At 47.7% G+C, this 17,553-nt stretch overlaps 3 protein-coding genes across 6 annotated transcripts in view; 2 read left to right on the top strand and 1 right to left on the bottom strand.

Annotated features, from left to right (window-relative positions):
* LOC126526291 (B9 domain-containing protein 1-like) overlaps positions 1 to 17,553 on the top strand; it is an 85,722-nt gene that overhangs the window by 50,229 nt on the left and 17,940 nt on the right. For all 4 annotated transcript variants that reach the window (XM_055068123.1, XM_055068122.1, XM_055068124.1 and 1 more), the window contains 2 exons: positions 9,845 to 9,956; positions 10,550 to 10,646. In XM_055068123.1, the coding sequence (XP_054924098.1) occupies positions 9,845 to 9,956; positions 10,550 to 10,646 (209 nt within the window). The remainder of the gene's footprint in view (positions 1 to 9,844; positions 9,957 to 10,549; positions 10,647 to 17,553) is intronic.
* On the top strand, positions 12 to 3,829 carry LOC129381477 (uncharacterized). Its single transcript, XM_072290120.1, has 3 exons — positions 12 to 243; positions 1,976 to 2,122; positions 2,387 to 3,829. The coding sequence occupies exons 1-3, from the start codon at positions 12 to 14 to the stop codon at positions 3,184 to 3,186; spliced, it is 1,179 nt and encodes a 392-aa protein (XP_072146221.1). The 3' UTR covers positions 3,187 to 3,829.
* On the bottom strand, positions 3,487 to 6,044 carry LOC126517657 (uncharacterized). The gene is made up of 3 exons (XM_050167453.3): positions 5,442 to 6,044; positions 4,641 to 5,207; positions 3,487 to 4,362 (listed from the first exon to the last, which is right to left on the bottom strand). Exons 1-3 carry the CDS (start codon positions 5,748 to 5,750, stop codon positions 3,487 to 3,489), a joined length of 1,752 nt encoding a protein of 583 aa, XP_050023410.3. The 5' UTR covers positions 5,751 to 6,044.

Here is a 17,553-nt window from a genome sequence, read left to right as displayed (position 1 = left end):
GCCGAGCCGCAATGGTGAACTGCGCCGTCTACGGTTGTTCCAACCGGTCAAAAAACAAACCCAACGATGAGAACTTTCAACCGCTGGGCTTCTATGTCGTGCCCAAAGTCAAAGAAGGACAGTGTCTTAGGACAGCTGAGCTGTCTTCAAGGCGCAGAGCTCTGTGGCTGAGCAGAATTCGTCGCAAAGACCTGGACGAATTGGCGACGCATTACCGAGTTTGCGGGGCGCATTTCATCACAGGTAAGCACGGCAGCGGCATTAAAGCTTAGTTTTTTAGCGCAATTCTTTGCATGCAGCTCTGTAACGTACCAGTGGGCTATATTTTTCAGGACGACCAGCTTATTTGATGGATGAGGCTAATCCCGACTGGGCGCCGAGCCTCAATCTCGGCTACAAGTCCACGACGCACGCTTGAAGAAGCGCAAGCGACAGGTGCAAATTAATTTTGTACGCAGTCAAACAAGTGATTATGAACTAATCGAACTAATTTTTTACAGGTATATGCGACTCAAGCAACGAAGGCGCGCGAGTTCTGCAGCCAACGCCTTTGAATTAAGGCAGCGACCGGAGAGCGCGAGCACGAACGCGGCGCCCATCGCTGCAGGAACGGCGGCCGAGGAGATTTCTTTCAGTACGAAGGCGTCACTTCACACTTACATTCTTCTACTTTAATTTGCATATTGCACTGGACCAACCTTAAGCTGTCCATTATTGAACCTTGTGTACTGCGTCTGTGTAATTTAATATACGCGAGCCAGCACGCATTTACTGCAGTGCACAACATTAAAAAAAAAAGGGGGGGGGGGCGAGGGTGCCGGGGGCAACGTCCAGTTTACGCTCTTGCTTTCACATAAATTACAGTGTTCATTTCTTGTGCAGGTGACGAAGAATCCCCCTCATCAGAACAAACTGCAATGCAACACCTTGTAGGCCATGCATGTAAGCTAAGTAAACATTTATGCATTCGTACTTAAGAGAGTATGGAGCTCTGGAGCATGGCAATTGCTCATTTAGGCTTCTGTGTTATGTGCGCAAGGACGTTTGTCTTTGAATTCTCACAGCTGATCGAATACTGCGTTTGAAGCTGTTAACAGTAACGGTGCATGCAGATGCAACACAAAATAATTTGTAAATGGAGAAACCATTTAGTCAGCCCGTTAAGACTTGCGCACGCAAGCAAAGTGTTTTGTTGCGAAGGTTCCACTGAAGACTGCTTTTTTTCAACTAGTTTGTTTCCTTTCTGCGTGCTTTCATTTTGCAGCTCCCGAGGAGCCTTCATGCTTGGAATGTCCAGTTCTACAAGAAAATCTAGCCACAGCTCAGTGCCACCTGCAAGCGGATCTGCAGAATAACCAAGCTTCTGCATGCAAGTATCGCACAGTTTTGTTTCTAGGGCTTGCAAATCCTGTGTTCCTGCATGTCCTGATTTTGGCCGAAGCGGTGTGAGCAGACGTAAAGTCTTCAATGTACTTGATTAAAACACAATCCTTTAAGCTGGAAATGTTTCAAATATTTAACAAAAATTATATTGTTGGTGTGGAAAAAACACAGGGAATGCGGGAGATGGAAATTCAACACGATGAACAAAACAGGATGAAATCAGGAGCCATTTCGACAAGTGGACTTGTCTTCTTCAAGGCAACATATCACTTTTAGAAAGGCAAGTCCACATGTCGGCACATTGGCTCCGGCTTTCATCTTGTTCTCGTTTTGCTTATTGTTGGTGTAGGTGCGATATGTGCAGTACAATCTGACCATTATGGGTGTGAAAATTAGGGATGCGGTTTCTTTTGCACTGAAAGCTAATCGTATAACAAACAGTTCAGTCTGACAGGCAGATTCAAGGTCATTATTTATTACAATAATAAAAATCCTCATGTAAAGGTGCTGAAACAAGTAACATCATTATACATTGTGTTGACACCAGTGCTTTCCCTTCATATGGTCATCACACATTCAATTTATCATGCAGGCATGATAGACAAAGAGGTGACAGCTGACCTGCTGTCAGCCCACATCTCTTCACTGGAGGAAGAAAACCACCGCCTTCAGCATGACCTGGATATTGCACGCAGTCGCCTGGCAAAGGCAGCCCCTGGAGACAGGGATGTGCTCCGCAGCAACCCAGACATGGTTGTTTTTTACACAGGGCTGCCAAATTATGCAGTTTTGGAGGCTGTTTACATCTTAGTTGAGCCTCATGTAAGGCATACATTACGAAACCGCCTGAGCAAATTTCAGGAAATGGTCGTTTTCCTAATGAGGTTGCGGCTTAACGTCCCGTTACAAGATCTTGCATACAGGTATTTTATTCTGGGCAACAGCCATACCTATATTCATTTGTAACATTAAGGTTCCTGCACTACGCAGAACTGCAGTTGAGCATGCAATAGCCATTTTGTGCTGGTGAACTTTATTGCATTAGCTTCAATAACACTTACTAAAGCACATAACAACTCAGCAGTTTTATCTTACAGGTTTGGCATTCACCAGTCAACCGTAACGAGGACAGTAGAAAGGTGGCTTGATGCTGCTTACATTAGGCTCAGCAGTCTGATCAAATGGCCAGAACGTGAAGATCTTCAAAGAACGATGCCAATGGCATTCCAAGAAACATTTGGCAAGAAAGTAGCTGTGATTCTGGATTGTTTTGAAGTCTTTGTGGACAGACCTTCAGCCATAGAACCTAGATCATTAACATGGTCTACGTACAAGCATGCAAACACCGTGAAGTACTTAATTGGCATCGCTCCACAAGGTGTAATTACGTACATATCAAGAGGGTGGGGTGGGCGTACCAGTGACAAAATGCTGACAGAATCGTGTGGCATTCTTAGCAACCTGCTACCTGGCGACTCTGTGCTGGCTGACAGGGGTTTCTTGATCTCTGATGCCGTGGGCATGTGTGGAGCGAAGCTGGAAATCCCAGCCTTCACTAAAGGGAAGCCGCAGCTTACTGCATACTCTGTTGAGGCAACACGTAGGCTAGCAAATGTTAGGATTCATGTTGAAAGAGTTATTGGGTTAGTCAGGAACAAGTACTCCATTCTCAAAAGCACTCTTCCCACTGAATTTTTGGAGCCGAAGGTGCTTAACGGCATAAAAGTCAGCGCACTTGACAAGGTTGTATTTGTGTGTGCCGCACTTACCAACCTGTGCGACTCTGTTGTACCATTTGACTGACATGTGTCCTTAGTGCAAAGCATCTAGTAAATGTACAGTACTTTTTTTACACCCGCCGTGGTTGCTCAGTGGCTATGGTGTTAGGCTGCTGAGCACAAGGTCGCGGGATCGAATCCCGGCCACGGCGGCCGCATTTCGATGGGGGCGAAATGCGAAAACACCCGTGTGCTTAGATTTAGGTGCACGTTAAAGAACCCCAGGTGGTCGAAATTTCCGGAGTCCTCCACTACAGCGTGCCTCATAATCAGAAAGTGGTTTTGGCACGTAAAACCCCATAATAAGATAATAAGAATACTTTTTTTACGACTTCTTGCAGTCATTACAAAACCATTTCCGCGATTTAGGTGCCCTCTTCAAATTAACACACTGAAAGTGAAACCATTGTCGACTGCAATGCTTCCCATCACACCTAATCATGTCTCCATATTCTGGCTGCTGACAGTGGCAATATTTATCATCCTGACTGCCTGCACTTTGCTCCACTACTACTTCTTCAGCAGCAGTGGTCCAATAACGGAAACAAAGTTCAGGCAGGAGAACTCGTTCAAAATACAATGCACACTTATCCACAATTTCGTTGCAGAACTCCTTATCAAACATTACTCTTTCAATAAAAATATCTTTCTGTGTCCATACTACAAAATCGCAGTAGTTTCTTTTGCAGACAAACATCTGCATCATTACTTGCTTGAAGTAATGATGGTTTCTCAATAACTTTGCATCATTGCCATCAACTACAAGATAAGATCGTTGCCGCTCTGGAATTTCGCAAATAAGTGCATCTTTTGCAGAGTATGGACATTTTATCTTCAGAAGGCCGTCTCCACAACAATTGCAATGTACAAGGCCATCAGGAGTTGCAGCCAGAAATGGTCGCTCTATGCTTATGTGGAGGCCAGACATTTCACACTTAAAGCCTAGATGGTGCTTCTGCATTGCCTCTATGTAAGCTGCCCTCCCAGCAGCTTCTTTCTTCTTTCCCCACTGAGTTGCTGCAGTCTGGAATTTGCAGTCCTCTGGGTAGCACAGTCTCTTCAGCAGGCTCTTTGAAGGCTTGATCAATGAAGTTGCAAATACCGCTCCTGCATTTGAAGCTGTGATGCGTCCAGTCCGAAATAAATGCCACTTCTCGGATGCAGATTGGGCCTTTGTCTGCTTCTCGATCAGTACACACACCTGCAGGAAATTGCAATTCATGTGCAAACAAACACAAATATTTATCCTTTCGATTGTTTTTTAGTTTTGCTGTAATGCTTTAAGGATGTTGTAGATTCATGACAATATTGCATACATTTGAAAAGTGCCCAGGCAGCATGTGCAGGTTTAGCATAAATTATAATTGTGAACAGATGCTGACACATGGATGCACGGCACATTACAACAACAACCTGCACAATTAGTTTTTTTGGCAAGGTATGGCTGTAAGCAAGCTACAAAGAGACGAAGAAACTTACATCAGGCTCAATTGAGAGGTCCTGCAAGACATTACGGCATTCTGCCTGTACATCCTCCAAGGAAATTGGGCACTGCTTCCTTTGCAGATTGCGGAGGAGGAGCTTAGGGTACTTCAAGCCCAAGGGAATGTAGGGGTCAGCAAATTTTTGGGCAAGCGAGAGAAGTGCTGGCCTACCCTCAGATTTACTCAATGACGAGAAAAACTTTAACATCTCGTCCTCTCTCGGCTTGGGCATTTCAACACTTGGTGGGTCGCGGGGGGCAGCCTCAGTGTCGTCCAGGCGGCGTTTTTTCATTGCGGAAGACGCGAAGTCCATCTCTGCCACCGGTCGGCATTCCAGACTGACGAGATGAGGCGGTAGCCATGCATTTTGCCCATCTGTGCATGATTGACCATCCCGGCGTGTCACAACAGCCTCCAAATAAAAGAGCACTGCACCAACGTGTGAGCACGCCTCCCCGAGGCCGGCCATGCACGTACAGTGCGCGCACAAAACTTCCCCGTCAGCTTTAATCAACAGCCACGGCAGCAGCAGCTTATCTCTGAACGCCTGAGAGTGGCGGACCTGCGCAGGGAGAAAAGATACATCACAGTGTTTAGCTTACGCGATTAGACACTGTGAACACGAAATCAGGCGTATGAAGCACGAACAACATTACAGCAACTTCACCGACGATCTAGCGACAAGTGCGACGGACTGGGCGCCACATACATTGCTTGCTCCATCGCTATATTTCTGGACGACTGAAAAAATGCCCCAAGCCGCTGACATGCGGTACATTATATAAGTACAGCCTACCTTTCCAACGACGACGACGTTGCCATCACGAACTTTCACTCTTGGTGGCTCCACGAGACCACTGGTGACGTAATTATGAGCCTCCAGGGATTTATAGCTCTTTAGCTGATCCCGCGTCACGAAGCTCGTCCCGTGGACTAGATAGTCTCTGATGTCCGCACGGTCGACACTTGGATAAAAAGCAACATCGTTCGTAAAGTGGTCATCGGACAGCGCCAACGGGTCATCTCCGCCGCATTTCGCGATTTTGATGATGTATCTGCTGCGCTCGGGGTCAGGCAGCGACTTTGCGTAGTCGCTGAGTTGCATGTTACACTGCAGTCGCGCCGAATGAGACGTACACAGCAGCTTTTTGTCGCGCAACAACGTGCTCCGGTGTGGGCACTTTTCCAAGTCTTTACAGCGTGTATCCGTAGAGGAAGCTTCCAACGCAGCAGTATTGCAAACAACCAACGCCACATGCAACACACGAGAAACCTAAATGCTAGGGAACACCACACAACACTTACGGAACACAGCTGCAAGCATGCGTCGGCTGCTGCGGCACAACCACAAACATGGCGCCGGGCTCGGGGAACCGCAGCGCCACATTGCGGCCGAGTTTCAGTGCATACTCCCTATAGCTAGTTAACTTTTATGTCGCCCTTATATGAGTGCGTTGCGCAGTGGAACACTTCGAAAGAAAGCCTTGGCGTTGCGGCGTTTTTCACTGCTGAAATTGCTGTAGAACGCAATATTTGTAGGAATTTTCTGCGATATATTAAGCAAAACAAGCGTTCCACGCCTTCGGATACAGTTATCTGACGGTGCAAAACGTTTCCACCAATGTTTGAACAAGATTGAAAAAAAAACTGGATTTCCGTAATATAGCCGCGTATATATGCACAAATCAAGTGACAGTTAGCAATATTCCTAGGCTTGTGTGTTATGGATAGGTAGCCACGTTGTCTTCTCGCCTTGCAAACATTGTTACCCTAAAAAATGAAAGTCCAGAAATTATTACTAAAGATTTCTAGTGCGTCCAGTATTCCGGCAAGGGCCGGCGGTTAGCGCGGCTGAGCGCGAGTGTAAACGTGAGCGTATAGATTGGTGGCGCCACCTGGAGGCGCCAAGCTCAACCAGACAAGCACAAAGCCAAGTACATTTTTCTTCGCTACATGACGTCAATTTCTGACAGCGGCGTAATGTGTTCACGATTACACCGCTGCCGATAATTTCCACCAGCAAGGAGGAATATACTTGGTTACTGTAATATTGGTTCTACGTTCCTCTGATGGCACACTGCACCACCAGGTGGCTGCACCACTCCAACCGCTCACGTTTACGGCCCGCGTCTGTGCGAATACCGGAGACGCTAAAACTCCTTAATAGAGAATTTTTACACCAAAAATTTACGCCATCAGCGAAGTAGAATCCACTTGGTAACTGCAGTAATAGCTTCGCGTTTGTCTGGTTGAGCTCTGCACCACCAGGTGGCTGCACCACGCAGGCTATTCTAGGGTGCCTCGGTGCACTCACTCGCCTCCGCGCATCGAGGCACTCTAGGCTACTCTAAGGTGTCTCAATGTCCGCCTTGCCCGCAGCTCGGCGGGGGAGGAGTGCGCATTGAGGCACTCTACGGCACTTACGTTTACGCCCCCACCCATGGCAAACCACCCAAACTTCCCATATTTGCTGGTACATCGGACAAGTTAAAACTCTTTATTATGAGCTTTATCACGTCTTTTAATTTTTAATATTTTCTTTCTACTATGTCTCCCAGAAAATCTTCTAATCTTCCCCCTTTTCTATGTAGAAAAATGCGGCAGTGATCACAGATTTTAGCGTATGCCAATTAACATAAAACATGACTACACCCGCCTAAAGAAGGCAATGTTGCACAAGGACGCATATATGAAGCAGTTCAATAATTGCGAAGCTGCGATTTTCGGACCCGCAAATCAATTCAAAATAAAATATTCCTCCCTTGTAAGTTTATGTGAGACTCCAAGGTTAAATGATTAACACAATACACCAGGTTATCGAGATAGTGTACCAGTCACTATGGTGTCTAAAAAAAAGCCGCAATTTCACCCGAAAGGCGAAGCATCAGCTGCGTTAGCAAATTAGTGAACAGCTGTACGAAATAAGGATAGCAATTTCGTCAGCCGCATAAGCTTGTAAACATAGGCACACTAATTAAGTTAACAAGCATGGTGTCACGCGCGCACAAGCAGACATGAACACATCTGACTCGATTACCGCGAAAAGGCGCTGTCAAAACGCTAGCGTGGGTAAACGCGGCAGCAGCAGCGAGCGAAATGACATTCGTGCGGTGTATCGCTTCAACGATAAGTGAGTGCCGAGAACACACAGCACGCACAAAGCTACGAGACGCCGACGCACCTAGACTCTGCCCCCAACACTGATCGCTCACAAGATACGGCCGGGTGAGCGCGCGCAGCCGCCACCTGCGCACTTGCAGCCAGAGTAGAACGCCGCCCCCCCCCCCCCCACCACCCCACTTTCCCCTCCTCTCCCACAGCCTCGCAACGTTGGGTGCCTCGCGCATGGCGGGAGACATTGCGCTTTGATTTCATCTTTTTCGCGCGGGCGAGATAGAGCCGCGATCGCCGACTCACACTCCTTTGCTCGCACATACAGCCTATGGCGCGCGGCGATGATGTTATCGCCCTTGGACATTATGCGGAACCTCACTGCGACGCCGACGGCGGAAATGTGCTGGGAGTGTCCCTATATAATTTCTATCGCAATAAAATCCAATTTTTCTTGCATAGAAGTTGCCCTATGCTGAAGAAATGGAGCAAACAAGGTTCACTAGCCATCTGACTCATTAACGGTTCGTTGTAAAAATAACTAAATGCTGCAACATATTTTTCTGAACGTAGGTTCTTACCTTTTTTGAAAGGCAGAAAAGATGAAAGTCTTCAGCTTATGTGCCGCTCAGTGCTAACGGGATGTCTACCACGCTCGCATCACGTATGTCCTCGTGGTAGACTTTTCTCGCCAATTATACTGACAATTATCGAACATCCACACCGTACAAAGCCTAATGATTCACTCGGCAGCACAGCATAGGATAACATCTTTGTATCTCTCTCTTATCCCGATCATGAGACTGAAATAATCAGAAGAATAAGAATAGGCTGGGGTGCGTTTGGCAGGCATTGTCAGATCATGAACAGCAGGTTGCCATCATCCCTGAAGAGAAAAGTGTACAAAAGCGGTGTCTTACCAGTACTCACCTACGGGGCAGAAACCTGGAGGCTTACGAAAAGGGTTCTACTTAAATTGAGGACGACGGAACGAGCTATGGAAAGAAGAATGGTAGGTATAACTTTAAGGGATAACAGAGCTGGTTGGGTGAGGGAACAAACGCGAGTGAATGACATCTTAGTTGAAATCAAGAAAAAGAAATGGGCAGGGCATGTAATGAGGAGGGAAGATAACCGATGGTCATTAAGGGTTATGGCCTGGATTCCAAGAGAAGGGAAGCGTAGCAAGGGGCGGCAGTAAGTTAGGTGGACGGATGAGATTAAGAAGTTTGCAGGAACAACACGGCCACAATTAGCACATGACCGGGGTAGTTGGAGAAGTATGGGAGAGGCCTTTGCCCCGCAGTGGGCGTAGCCAGGTTGATGACGATGATCTCTGTCCTTCTCTCTCATTCTATTTCACTGTTGTCTTTCTGTTCTCGAGCCTTCCAGCGTTCCCCAGTGTAGGGTAGCAAACCTCCTTGTTTCTTTCATCTATTTTTATTTCTCTCTCTCTCTCGCTCTGTGGGAATTTAATTTTCGCTATGAAGAAATTACTTGTAACAGTTTCGGGCAGCAGCTCTTGATGAGACTCAACAGGAGGCACAATTTTTGATATATTTAACAGTGTATCTCATGCATACCGACCGCAGCGCCCTAGACTTAACATGTTCCAAACCATAAAAGCAAGGATATATCTTCTGGCATCGGCAGGCTTCCTTGTTGTGTTGTTTTTCTGGCGCCACATTGGTTTCATTATTAAAAGCAGGAGCCAACTTCTTTGAATAAAAGTGACTGGAGTGAATATTGTCTGTTTTCACCAATGTTTTGTGTTTTGAGAAATTTCCCGACAGTTGCGTACTATCATAATTGTTGCTGGTGGTAGACGCTGTGACTTAGTTTACAATTATATTGTTGAGGAGGCGGAGGCTGATAGAACTGCAGATAAGTAAATCAGTCATGGTAATTGCTTCTTAAAGACCCATAACAATAAATTTTTGTACTGCCTGACGCCCTAGACACTTTCAGTTTTGTAGAAGGGGCTCGTTTGTCAACATGTAGGACTGGTGAAGAAATAAATAATCTTTCCTAATAGTTGTTGAACTTCATATGACGTGTCTCACTAAGTTGTGCTTGCTCTTTACCCAGGGTGTCGAGGAGGGTATATCACAGGTGGCGAGAAAAAGCCGTGATGCACGCCGCCATTTTGTCTGGAACTTCCCCATCGAGATCACCTACAAGAGCTCCAACGTTTCGGGCTGTAAGTAGAGGGACTAAGGGCTCATTCACACCGGCGACTTGAGGAGGTCGCGCGACCATTTGCGACTCGCGATCAAAAAGCGACCGAACGCGACTGATGTTCACACCGGCAAGCCCGGCTGAGCGAGACCCGCAAGTCGCGGTCCCGGAGATTATCGTTCTCAGCGAGAACTCTCGGAATCTACGCGGAATTTGCTGCGACGCGGGAGTAGGCCGGATGTAGACACATGAAAGATCACTTCCGGTGCGCCGCTGATTGGTTTATCAGTTTTGTGACCACGGTCGCGCGACTGAAGAATCGCGCAGAGAGCGACTGGCCCAATATGGTCGCTTTTCGAGAAAAGCGACCGTTTGCGACCATTTGCGACCAACTTGGTCGCGCGATCACTGTCAGTCGCCGGTGTGAATGAGCCCTAAGAGCTGCTGGATTAGTTAGTTCACGATGAAAGCTTAAGAATGGTGAAAAAAAAATACGGACGCGAAAAACAGGATAGCCGCCATTCCTGTCCCGTGAAATCGTTCTTTCCACAGGATTCAATCATGCAGTGCAAGTGAGCGGGACGACGCCTTTATTTCTTGTCCATCGCTCCGCAGGGCCACAGCTATGCCTGGCAGTGTACGGCTTGGACGCCTTCGCTAACGACGTCGTCCGTGGTTACGGCGCTGTGCACGTGCCTCCCATCGCCGGAACGTAAGTGCCAGCCATTGCCACGTGGTAGTGGTGGTCGAGAGAGAGAGAAAAGAAAATTGATGCAGATCCCACGGGAATCGATGTAAGCGAAGCTTTGTCTGCTGTTTGCGTTCATCGAGATTATTTGGCGGTGATACATTGACGGCGAACGACAGTCGTGACGGGATGTGAAATGTTACCTTGCCTGCTCCACTTGTGTTTGTTGTTCTTGCTTCGCTCGACCCTTTCTGCGAGCTTTCGTCTCGTCGGCACTAAGTGCACGCTTCGGCGCCATTCTGCGTTGTAGAGTTGTAGCTCACAAAACTGCCTGCTCTCCCTCTATTTTCTCGGTGAAATTCCCCCACCTCCTCCCAGTACTGTGGTTGCTGTTGCGGGTGAGCACGGAGGCAAGCGCGGCAGCTCCTGCACAGCATTCGAGAGGGCTCACGCCTAGTTATGTGCCCAGAGGGCATTGTGCGGATGCGACGCGGCGTAGATCTTGACACGAGCTTCTCTGGTCGTCGTTCCTTTGTGCCGCACTCCTGTCGTGCACTAACGCGACAGCGTTAAGGACCCCGTGTCACAGAAAATCCGGTGTCGTCGCCGCGGGCGACGCTTGGCGAATAGTCATTCTGAACCACAACCGTGCAGGCCTTCCACGTGGCGCATACCTTGTCTTACATTCTTTACGAAGTTATTCCTCGGAATTTTGAGAATTACAGCTCCCAAACAAATGCCAGGGAAGAAAACACCGACAGCGCATGCCTTTTATGTTTTTGTGACATGGCCACGTCTCGACCACTTCCCGACGCGGCCGGGGTTAGCGGCGTGGCGGATAGCAGCAGCCGCAACAGCAGTGGGAAAGTCGAAGAGGAAAAGGAAGCTTCGCCTTGATAAAAACTGCGAGTCATGACATTAACTTTTTATTGGGCGAACTTGTGGCAAGAAAAGCAAGTGAAGCTTAATGCATAATGATACAGGCGATCCCAACCGCCGGTCGTCCGCAATCTCATCCAGGGGTCCAGTGCGTCGGCTGTTTCCACATGACTCCACATAGGTTCGAGCGAGCTTTCCAGAATGTACAACAATGTCCCCGTCGCGCATGCAGTCTGAGTAGAGAAGGTTCCCTCTCTTTATAATCAGCGACAGCGCTCGAGAGAGTTCTGATGCATGGACCCGTGTCTCGCGCTCGGCGACAACATCATAGAGGTGCTTGGCTAGGGAAAAGCGATAAAAGAATTATACGCGTGCCACTATTTACCTGTTCGGTTTCTTTTTAACTTTAAATGAATTCTGGGGTTTTACGTGCCCGATATTTCGAGGCACGCCTTAGTGCCGGACCCCGGCTTAGTTTCGACTACCTGCAGTTCTTTGACGTGCCCCCAGTGCAAGCTACGCGGGCATCTTTGCATATCGCCCCATCTAAATGCGGCCACCGCTGCCGAGGTTTGATGAACCCCCGGAAGGGGAACGCAAGTTTTGGTTTCAAGGAACATGCGCGCCCCAAGCGGTTGCCGGACATCCCAACTTATCTTTTTTATTCCTCTTTTTGTGAATTTTAAATCTGCAGAAGCGCGGGAAGTAGTTGTCTTCGCGCGTCCGTCGTGCTTACCGCCGCTCATCCTTGCCACTCGCTTAGCGATATCACAAGTCGGATCGCACTTGGTCATCTGCTTCGGTTGTCGTCCTAAGTATGAAGATGGGAAAGATAAGACAGATAAGCTTGATAAGGCGTGCAACGAATGGAAGACGCAGGAAACCAGGTCAACAAAGCATTAGATGCATGCAGATGGCTAATTCGCGGCATCACATGTGTTGCGCGGCTCTGTGGTGTTCTCACACGGGTAATTCCAGTTCTGCGAAGTTTTTCACGTTTCCTAATGAGAGCAGGTAAGCACAAGTATTTCACTTTATTTTCGGAGCAGGTATTCATTTTGCATGAGTAAACCAGTTCTGTGCAAGCCTGAGTGGACTGACATAGGAGCAGTGCCGCTCCACCCATTCGTCATGATGGCAGCCCATCTGCTGTCGGTCAAGTACTAGTACTGAATGGCTTGAGTACGTGTTTGTGGGACTATACATTCTGTGCGTCCTTTACTTTCTCGACACATACAGCCAAGGCTAAATTAAAAAAAAAGAAAGACACAGCCGTGATGTTTTATGAAATTTCAAGAGCAATGACCGCAAAAGGATGCACCCACAATTTCTTGTTGGGTTTTGATGCACCGTTACCGAGATATAATACTGAAGAAGGTTTAAGCTCTTTATTTTACCAAAATTTTGAAGCGTAGACGGTGCCATACGCTCAGTTACCTTGCTTTAGGCTCAGCTTCGGTGTGTACAAGTTTTTGAGTGCCTGTATTATAGATGAGGCGCAATGTTATTTGTGTTGCCGGGAAGATGTATTTAATAATACAAGTATTACAAGTATAGACTATTTAATGCTAATTAAGTACGAACTGGTAATCCCCCTTGCGATGAAGGGCGTTATTAAGCTTATTTTAATGAATGGTTGGTTCATTGCGTTGCTGTTGTGTCACAATGGTGTCCTAATACTAAGGGTGCTTTTCTGTATACAGGAATATGACGCAAAATATGACGCCAAGCAGCTTACATGCGCTTGTACGCACTATAGAAATATGCTCCCTCATTCGGCATGTAGTTCAAATAATGAAATCAATTATAGGCTACTTCTGGTTCATGCAGATGCATGTAGCCAGTTTAAAATTTTGCGGGCCCTTACTTCTCATACTCTCAATGAAATATATGTGTTGTACTCTACCTTCTTTCTGTAAGCCACAAAATGTGTCGCCATAGTAAAATACGTGATAGTCAAGTTCCGTGTGATTAGCCCGTCATGGTTAATTTTCGCATTGGTTTGGATCTTCTGGAATCTATGTTCGCTCATTATGTACAAATTTCATTTGTGAATAAAAATTATATTATGGGGTTTTACATGCCAAAACCGCTTTCTGATTATGAGGCACGCCGTAGTGGGGGACTCCGAAAATTTGGACCACCTGGGGTTCTTTAACGATTACCTGAATCTAAGCACACGGGTGCTTTCGCATATCGCCCCCATCTAAATATGGCCGCTGTGGGCACGATTCGATCCCGCGACCTTGTGCTTAGTAGCCCAACACGATAGCCACTAAACAATCACGGAGGGCGCGAATGAAAATTGCTTCTGTAGGTTGACTTTCGCACTGCATGGAGGTCAGTCTCTTTAGAGTAGATAATGCGTGAAAAAAGCGTTCAACTTTTAGTTTTGTTGAGTTTCGGCTGACTGGGAAATCGGCCAATTTTAGTTGATCCTCTTCACAACACACAAACAAACAAGCCCACTATATCTGTGGGCTTGTTGAACTGTAGCCATAAACGTAACCACAAGTTAGGAATTTTAAAGCGACAACTTTCGCGAAATGACAAAACGTAATATATTACCTGCAAATATTGGTAGTTAACGGTGGCTTGCTATATAAATAAGTTTTATTATAATTGCTTGGCACGGTGTGTACGAGCGCTGTCCCAGTGCTTTAAAATGGGAATAGAAGATTCCAACGCAAACGTGGCAGAAAGAAAAAAACGCTTCGTAAACACGGCGCACTTCAACGGGTTCTGCTCTGCGATTTGGAAAATAACGCCGCGCGGCCGGCAGAGTGGAGAAATTATCCGTTACAGTACGGGTACAATGGATACGTCGCAATTCGCATCCCACACAAGCCTTAGTGGATGCAGCGAGCCATAACAAACCTTCGCGTCCACTTCAACTGGCCCCCACCTCTCCGGAGACAAGGCTCCTCGCAAAAAAAGAACACCTTCGGCGCGCCACGCGAGCACTTCTCCCACCGTGTGGCACCGACCTGCCTGGCGGCCTAGCGCGCTGGGAAGAGGTCTTGTTACGAAGGTTACGCCTCCGTGTCACCCTCACTCCTGCGATAACCTGGTCGTGGTCGGCACAATACCGTGCCTCCATCAGCGATTCCTGCCCCTTCTGTCCCGCTCCTGTCTGCGAGGTGGACACTGGGCACCTCCTCTGGACTTGCCCTTCCCTACATGCCCTCCGCCAGAAACACCTGCTTCGATGTGGACCACCCCCAGGTCGGCCGCCAGATGTCGAAAGTTGGATCTTGGGGCCCCACCACCGGGCATTGCTGGACTTTCTCCGTGAATCCGGAGTGCATCTACATGTTTAAATATTTCTTTATGCCAGAAGGCACGCTGTCGCAATAAAAAAAAAAAGACCTGCAAGGGAGCGCGAAACACCCAACACCCTCTAGAGGTGTTGACGCAGCCCGCTTGCATGCAAAGTGGGAATGGAAGGCTTCGCGGCAAGCCTCCTCCTTCCTGCGGCGGGCCCTCTCCCTCTACCTTCTGGCCGCGTCAGTGACGTCATGGATGCACTGTTTTGTTTGTGTGTTATTTCCAGTTGGATATCCGGCAACCGCCAGTGGTGAAAGCGGCGCTGCCACCGCGTGTCAGCAAGAGCTTGGTGGCGATAGCAACAGCTTGGTGGCGCAACCCAACGCCCCATTCCAAAGGGGACGCTCATAAGATCCATCCATCCATCCATCCATCCATCCGGCATTTGAGAGGAGTCCCTCCCTTGGGCCCGAGTGTCCCAAGGGAGCGAGTTTCCGCACCCTGATTTGATCCCGTGTGCTCGGGCTTAGCGGCGCAACGCCGAAGGCATTACGCCGCTACGGCGGGTTTCTTGTATTTGTTTTCTCTTTTTTTAGACGAACAAGTACATAGCTCGGCGCAACGCTAGGTTTGCGTCGAAAAGTCCTTCATTCCGAACTCTCAATGCAAGAGCTTGTAAACCCGCATTGCTGCTCAAGCTACCTTTGAATAACCTGTTGAAATGCAGGTGACCAGTGGACGCGCCCACCTCTATAATTAATACCAGAAAAAAAAATCAGTGCCCTTGCACTCTGTGATGAAGGATGACCAGCGAAGCGGTGCTTGTGGGCCCCTTGATGGCGAACTGCACCTCCGCCGCGAGTCTGCCAGGTATTGCACCATCTTCGGGATCGCAGCAGGTATGGAAAATGCTTAACGCCTGCTTCACCTCTGCTGCGGGTCGGCCCGGCATTTCACTACCTTGGGGATCGGCCCACGTATGGGGAGTGCTTAACGCCTGCTTCACCGCCCCAGCGGGTCAGCCCGGCGTTGCACTACCTTTAGGATCGCCCCACGTATGGGGAGTTCTTAACGCCTGCTTCACTTACGCCTCCGGTCGGTCCGGCGTTGCACTACCTTCGGTATCGCCCCGCGTATGGGGAGTTCTTAACGCCTGCTTCACTTACACCTCCGGTTGGTCCGGCGTTGCACTACCTTCCGGATCGGCCCACGTATGGGGAGTGCTTAACGCCTGCTTCACCTCCGCCCCTGGTGGGCCCGGCATTGCACAACTTCGGGATTAGCCGACGTATGAAAAATTGTTGGTCTACGCGGGGACGGGATCCGAAGAGGTGTGGCAAACAAAACGTGTGAAAAAAAACTGGAAGTGCAATACATGCAAACATGGCCACACTGTGGAAGATGGAAGTGAGAAGCTTAGTGCAGAAAAGGAAGTGTTAACACGTTTGCTCAAAATTGAGGCTAAACTTGACGCTCTCCAAACCTTGCCCAAAAGAATTAATGAATTAGAAGCCTCAGTGCAGCTTATCTCAGATAAGTTTGACGAATTTCAAAACCGGCTGACTGATCAAGAAAAAAACACCAAAGAACTTTGTCAGCGTGTAGACAAACTTGAGAAGGCGGACTCGGCAAATGAAATTGCTCACCTAAAGCGTGAAGTCGAAAGCTTAGAGTGGCGAAGTCGCCGCTTAAATCTTGAAATACATGGCGTTTCTGAGTCCGTCGATGAGGACCTACTAGAAAAGATAAACGAAGTGGCTACCAAACTGAATGTACCGCATGTAACAAGGAAGGATATAGCTGCCGTGCATAGGCTGCCAGCGAAGGCCGACAAAACGCCAGCTATTATCACTCGCTTTTTGAGGCAAGAGGACCGTGACACTTGGCTGGCAAACAGACATTTGCTGCAAAAAGAGAAAAGCTTGTTTATCTGCGAAAATATCACGCGGCTCTCCCGCACATTGCTAACCTCGACAAAAGAATGGGCAAAAAAGAATGGCTACGCATACGTTTGGCATGCTAACGGAAAAGTTCTGCTGCGGAAGCAGACCGGCGACCCCGCTTTCGTCATTCGCAGTGAGCAGGATTTTATCAACTTGCAGTAACGTGCTCTTGTAGCACCCACGATGTGGGCGTTCTTTGTGTTCTTTAGTGCAAGATGACGCACTCATGTTTTGACGTTCCTTGTGAACCTGCTTTCTTAAAAAAAAGACACACTTTCTTTGTTTCATCTTAACGCTAGGAGCTTAAAAACTAAACTTGATGAGGTAGACTTATTTCTAAATGACCTTAACTATTCTTTTGACATTCTTTGTTTCACTGAAACGTGGTTTTCCTCTGATGATGAGTGTGCTTTTCTTGATGGTTACGACTGCATATCCGTATGTCGCGCTTTCAAACGTGGTGGTGGTAGTGCGATGTATATTCGCTCACACTTCAAGTACAATGCACTCACAGAATATAATATTATAAATGAAAACATTGAATGTGTCGTTGTACAACTTTATGACATCCTGCTAGGAGTGTTTTATCGCCCGCCATCTGGATCCTTGAACCATTTCTTGAACTGTATGGAAGAACTGTTTGAACTAAGTCTTGAGTTAAAACTACAGTGTGCTTTTGTTGGCGATTTTAATCTCAATGTTTCATCAGATACCTCCGGCTATTCGCGCCTACAAGAGCTGTTTGTGTCATACGCGTGCTGTAACTTAATAGATATGCCAACTAGGATTACTCCTACCTCTCAAAGTATTTTAGACCTTTGCATTACAAGCTTTCCGCCTGA

The sequence above is a fragment of the Dermacentor andersoni genome, chromosome 8 (assembly GCF_023375885.2).
Source record: "Dermacentor andersoni chromosome 8, qqDerAnde1_hic_scaffold, whole genome shotgun sequence".
NCBI classification, from domain to species: domain Eukaryota; kingdom Metazoa; phylum Arthropoda; class Arachnida; order Ixodida; family Ixodidae; genus Dermacentor; species Dermacentor andersoni.
The sequence above is the reverse complement of the archived record's forward strand: the minus strand, read 5'-3'. Positions and strand labels throughout refer to the sequence as shown.

What these genes read in the sequence shown, in the direction of transcription:
- LOC129381477 (XM_072290120.1), top strand. Translation starts at nt 12, where the DNA reads ATGGTGAACTGCGCCGTCTACGGTTGTTCCAACCGGTCAAAAAACAAA. An exon ending in CGGGGCGCATTTCATCACAG is followed by an intron (nt 244 to 1,975) that starts GTAAGCACGGCA and finishes TTTATCATGCAG; the next exon opens with GCATGATAGACAAAGAGGTG. An exon ending in AGACAGGGATGTGCTCCGCA is followed by an intron (nt 2,123 to 2,386) that starts GCAACCCAGACA and finishes ACTGCAGTTGAG; the next exon opens with CATGCAATAGCCATTTTGTG.
- LOC126517657 (XM_050167453.3), bottom strand. Translation starts at nt 5,750, where the DNA reads ATGCAACTCAGCGACTACGCAAAGTCGCTGCCTGACCCCGAGCGCAGC. An exon ending in ACGTCGTCGTCGTTGGAAAG is followed by an intron (nt 5,208 to 5,441) that starts GTAGGCTGTACT and finishes CTCCCTGCGCAG; the next exon opens with GTCCGCCACTCTCAGGCGTT. An exon ending in ACCTCTCAATTGAGCCTGAT is followed by an intron (nt 4,363 to 4,640) that starts GTAAGTTTCTTC and finishes AATTTCCTGCAG; the next exon opens with GTGTGTGTACTGATCGAGAA.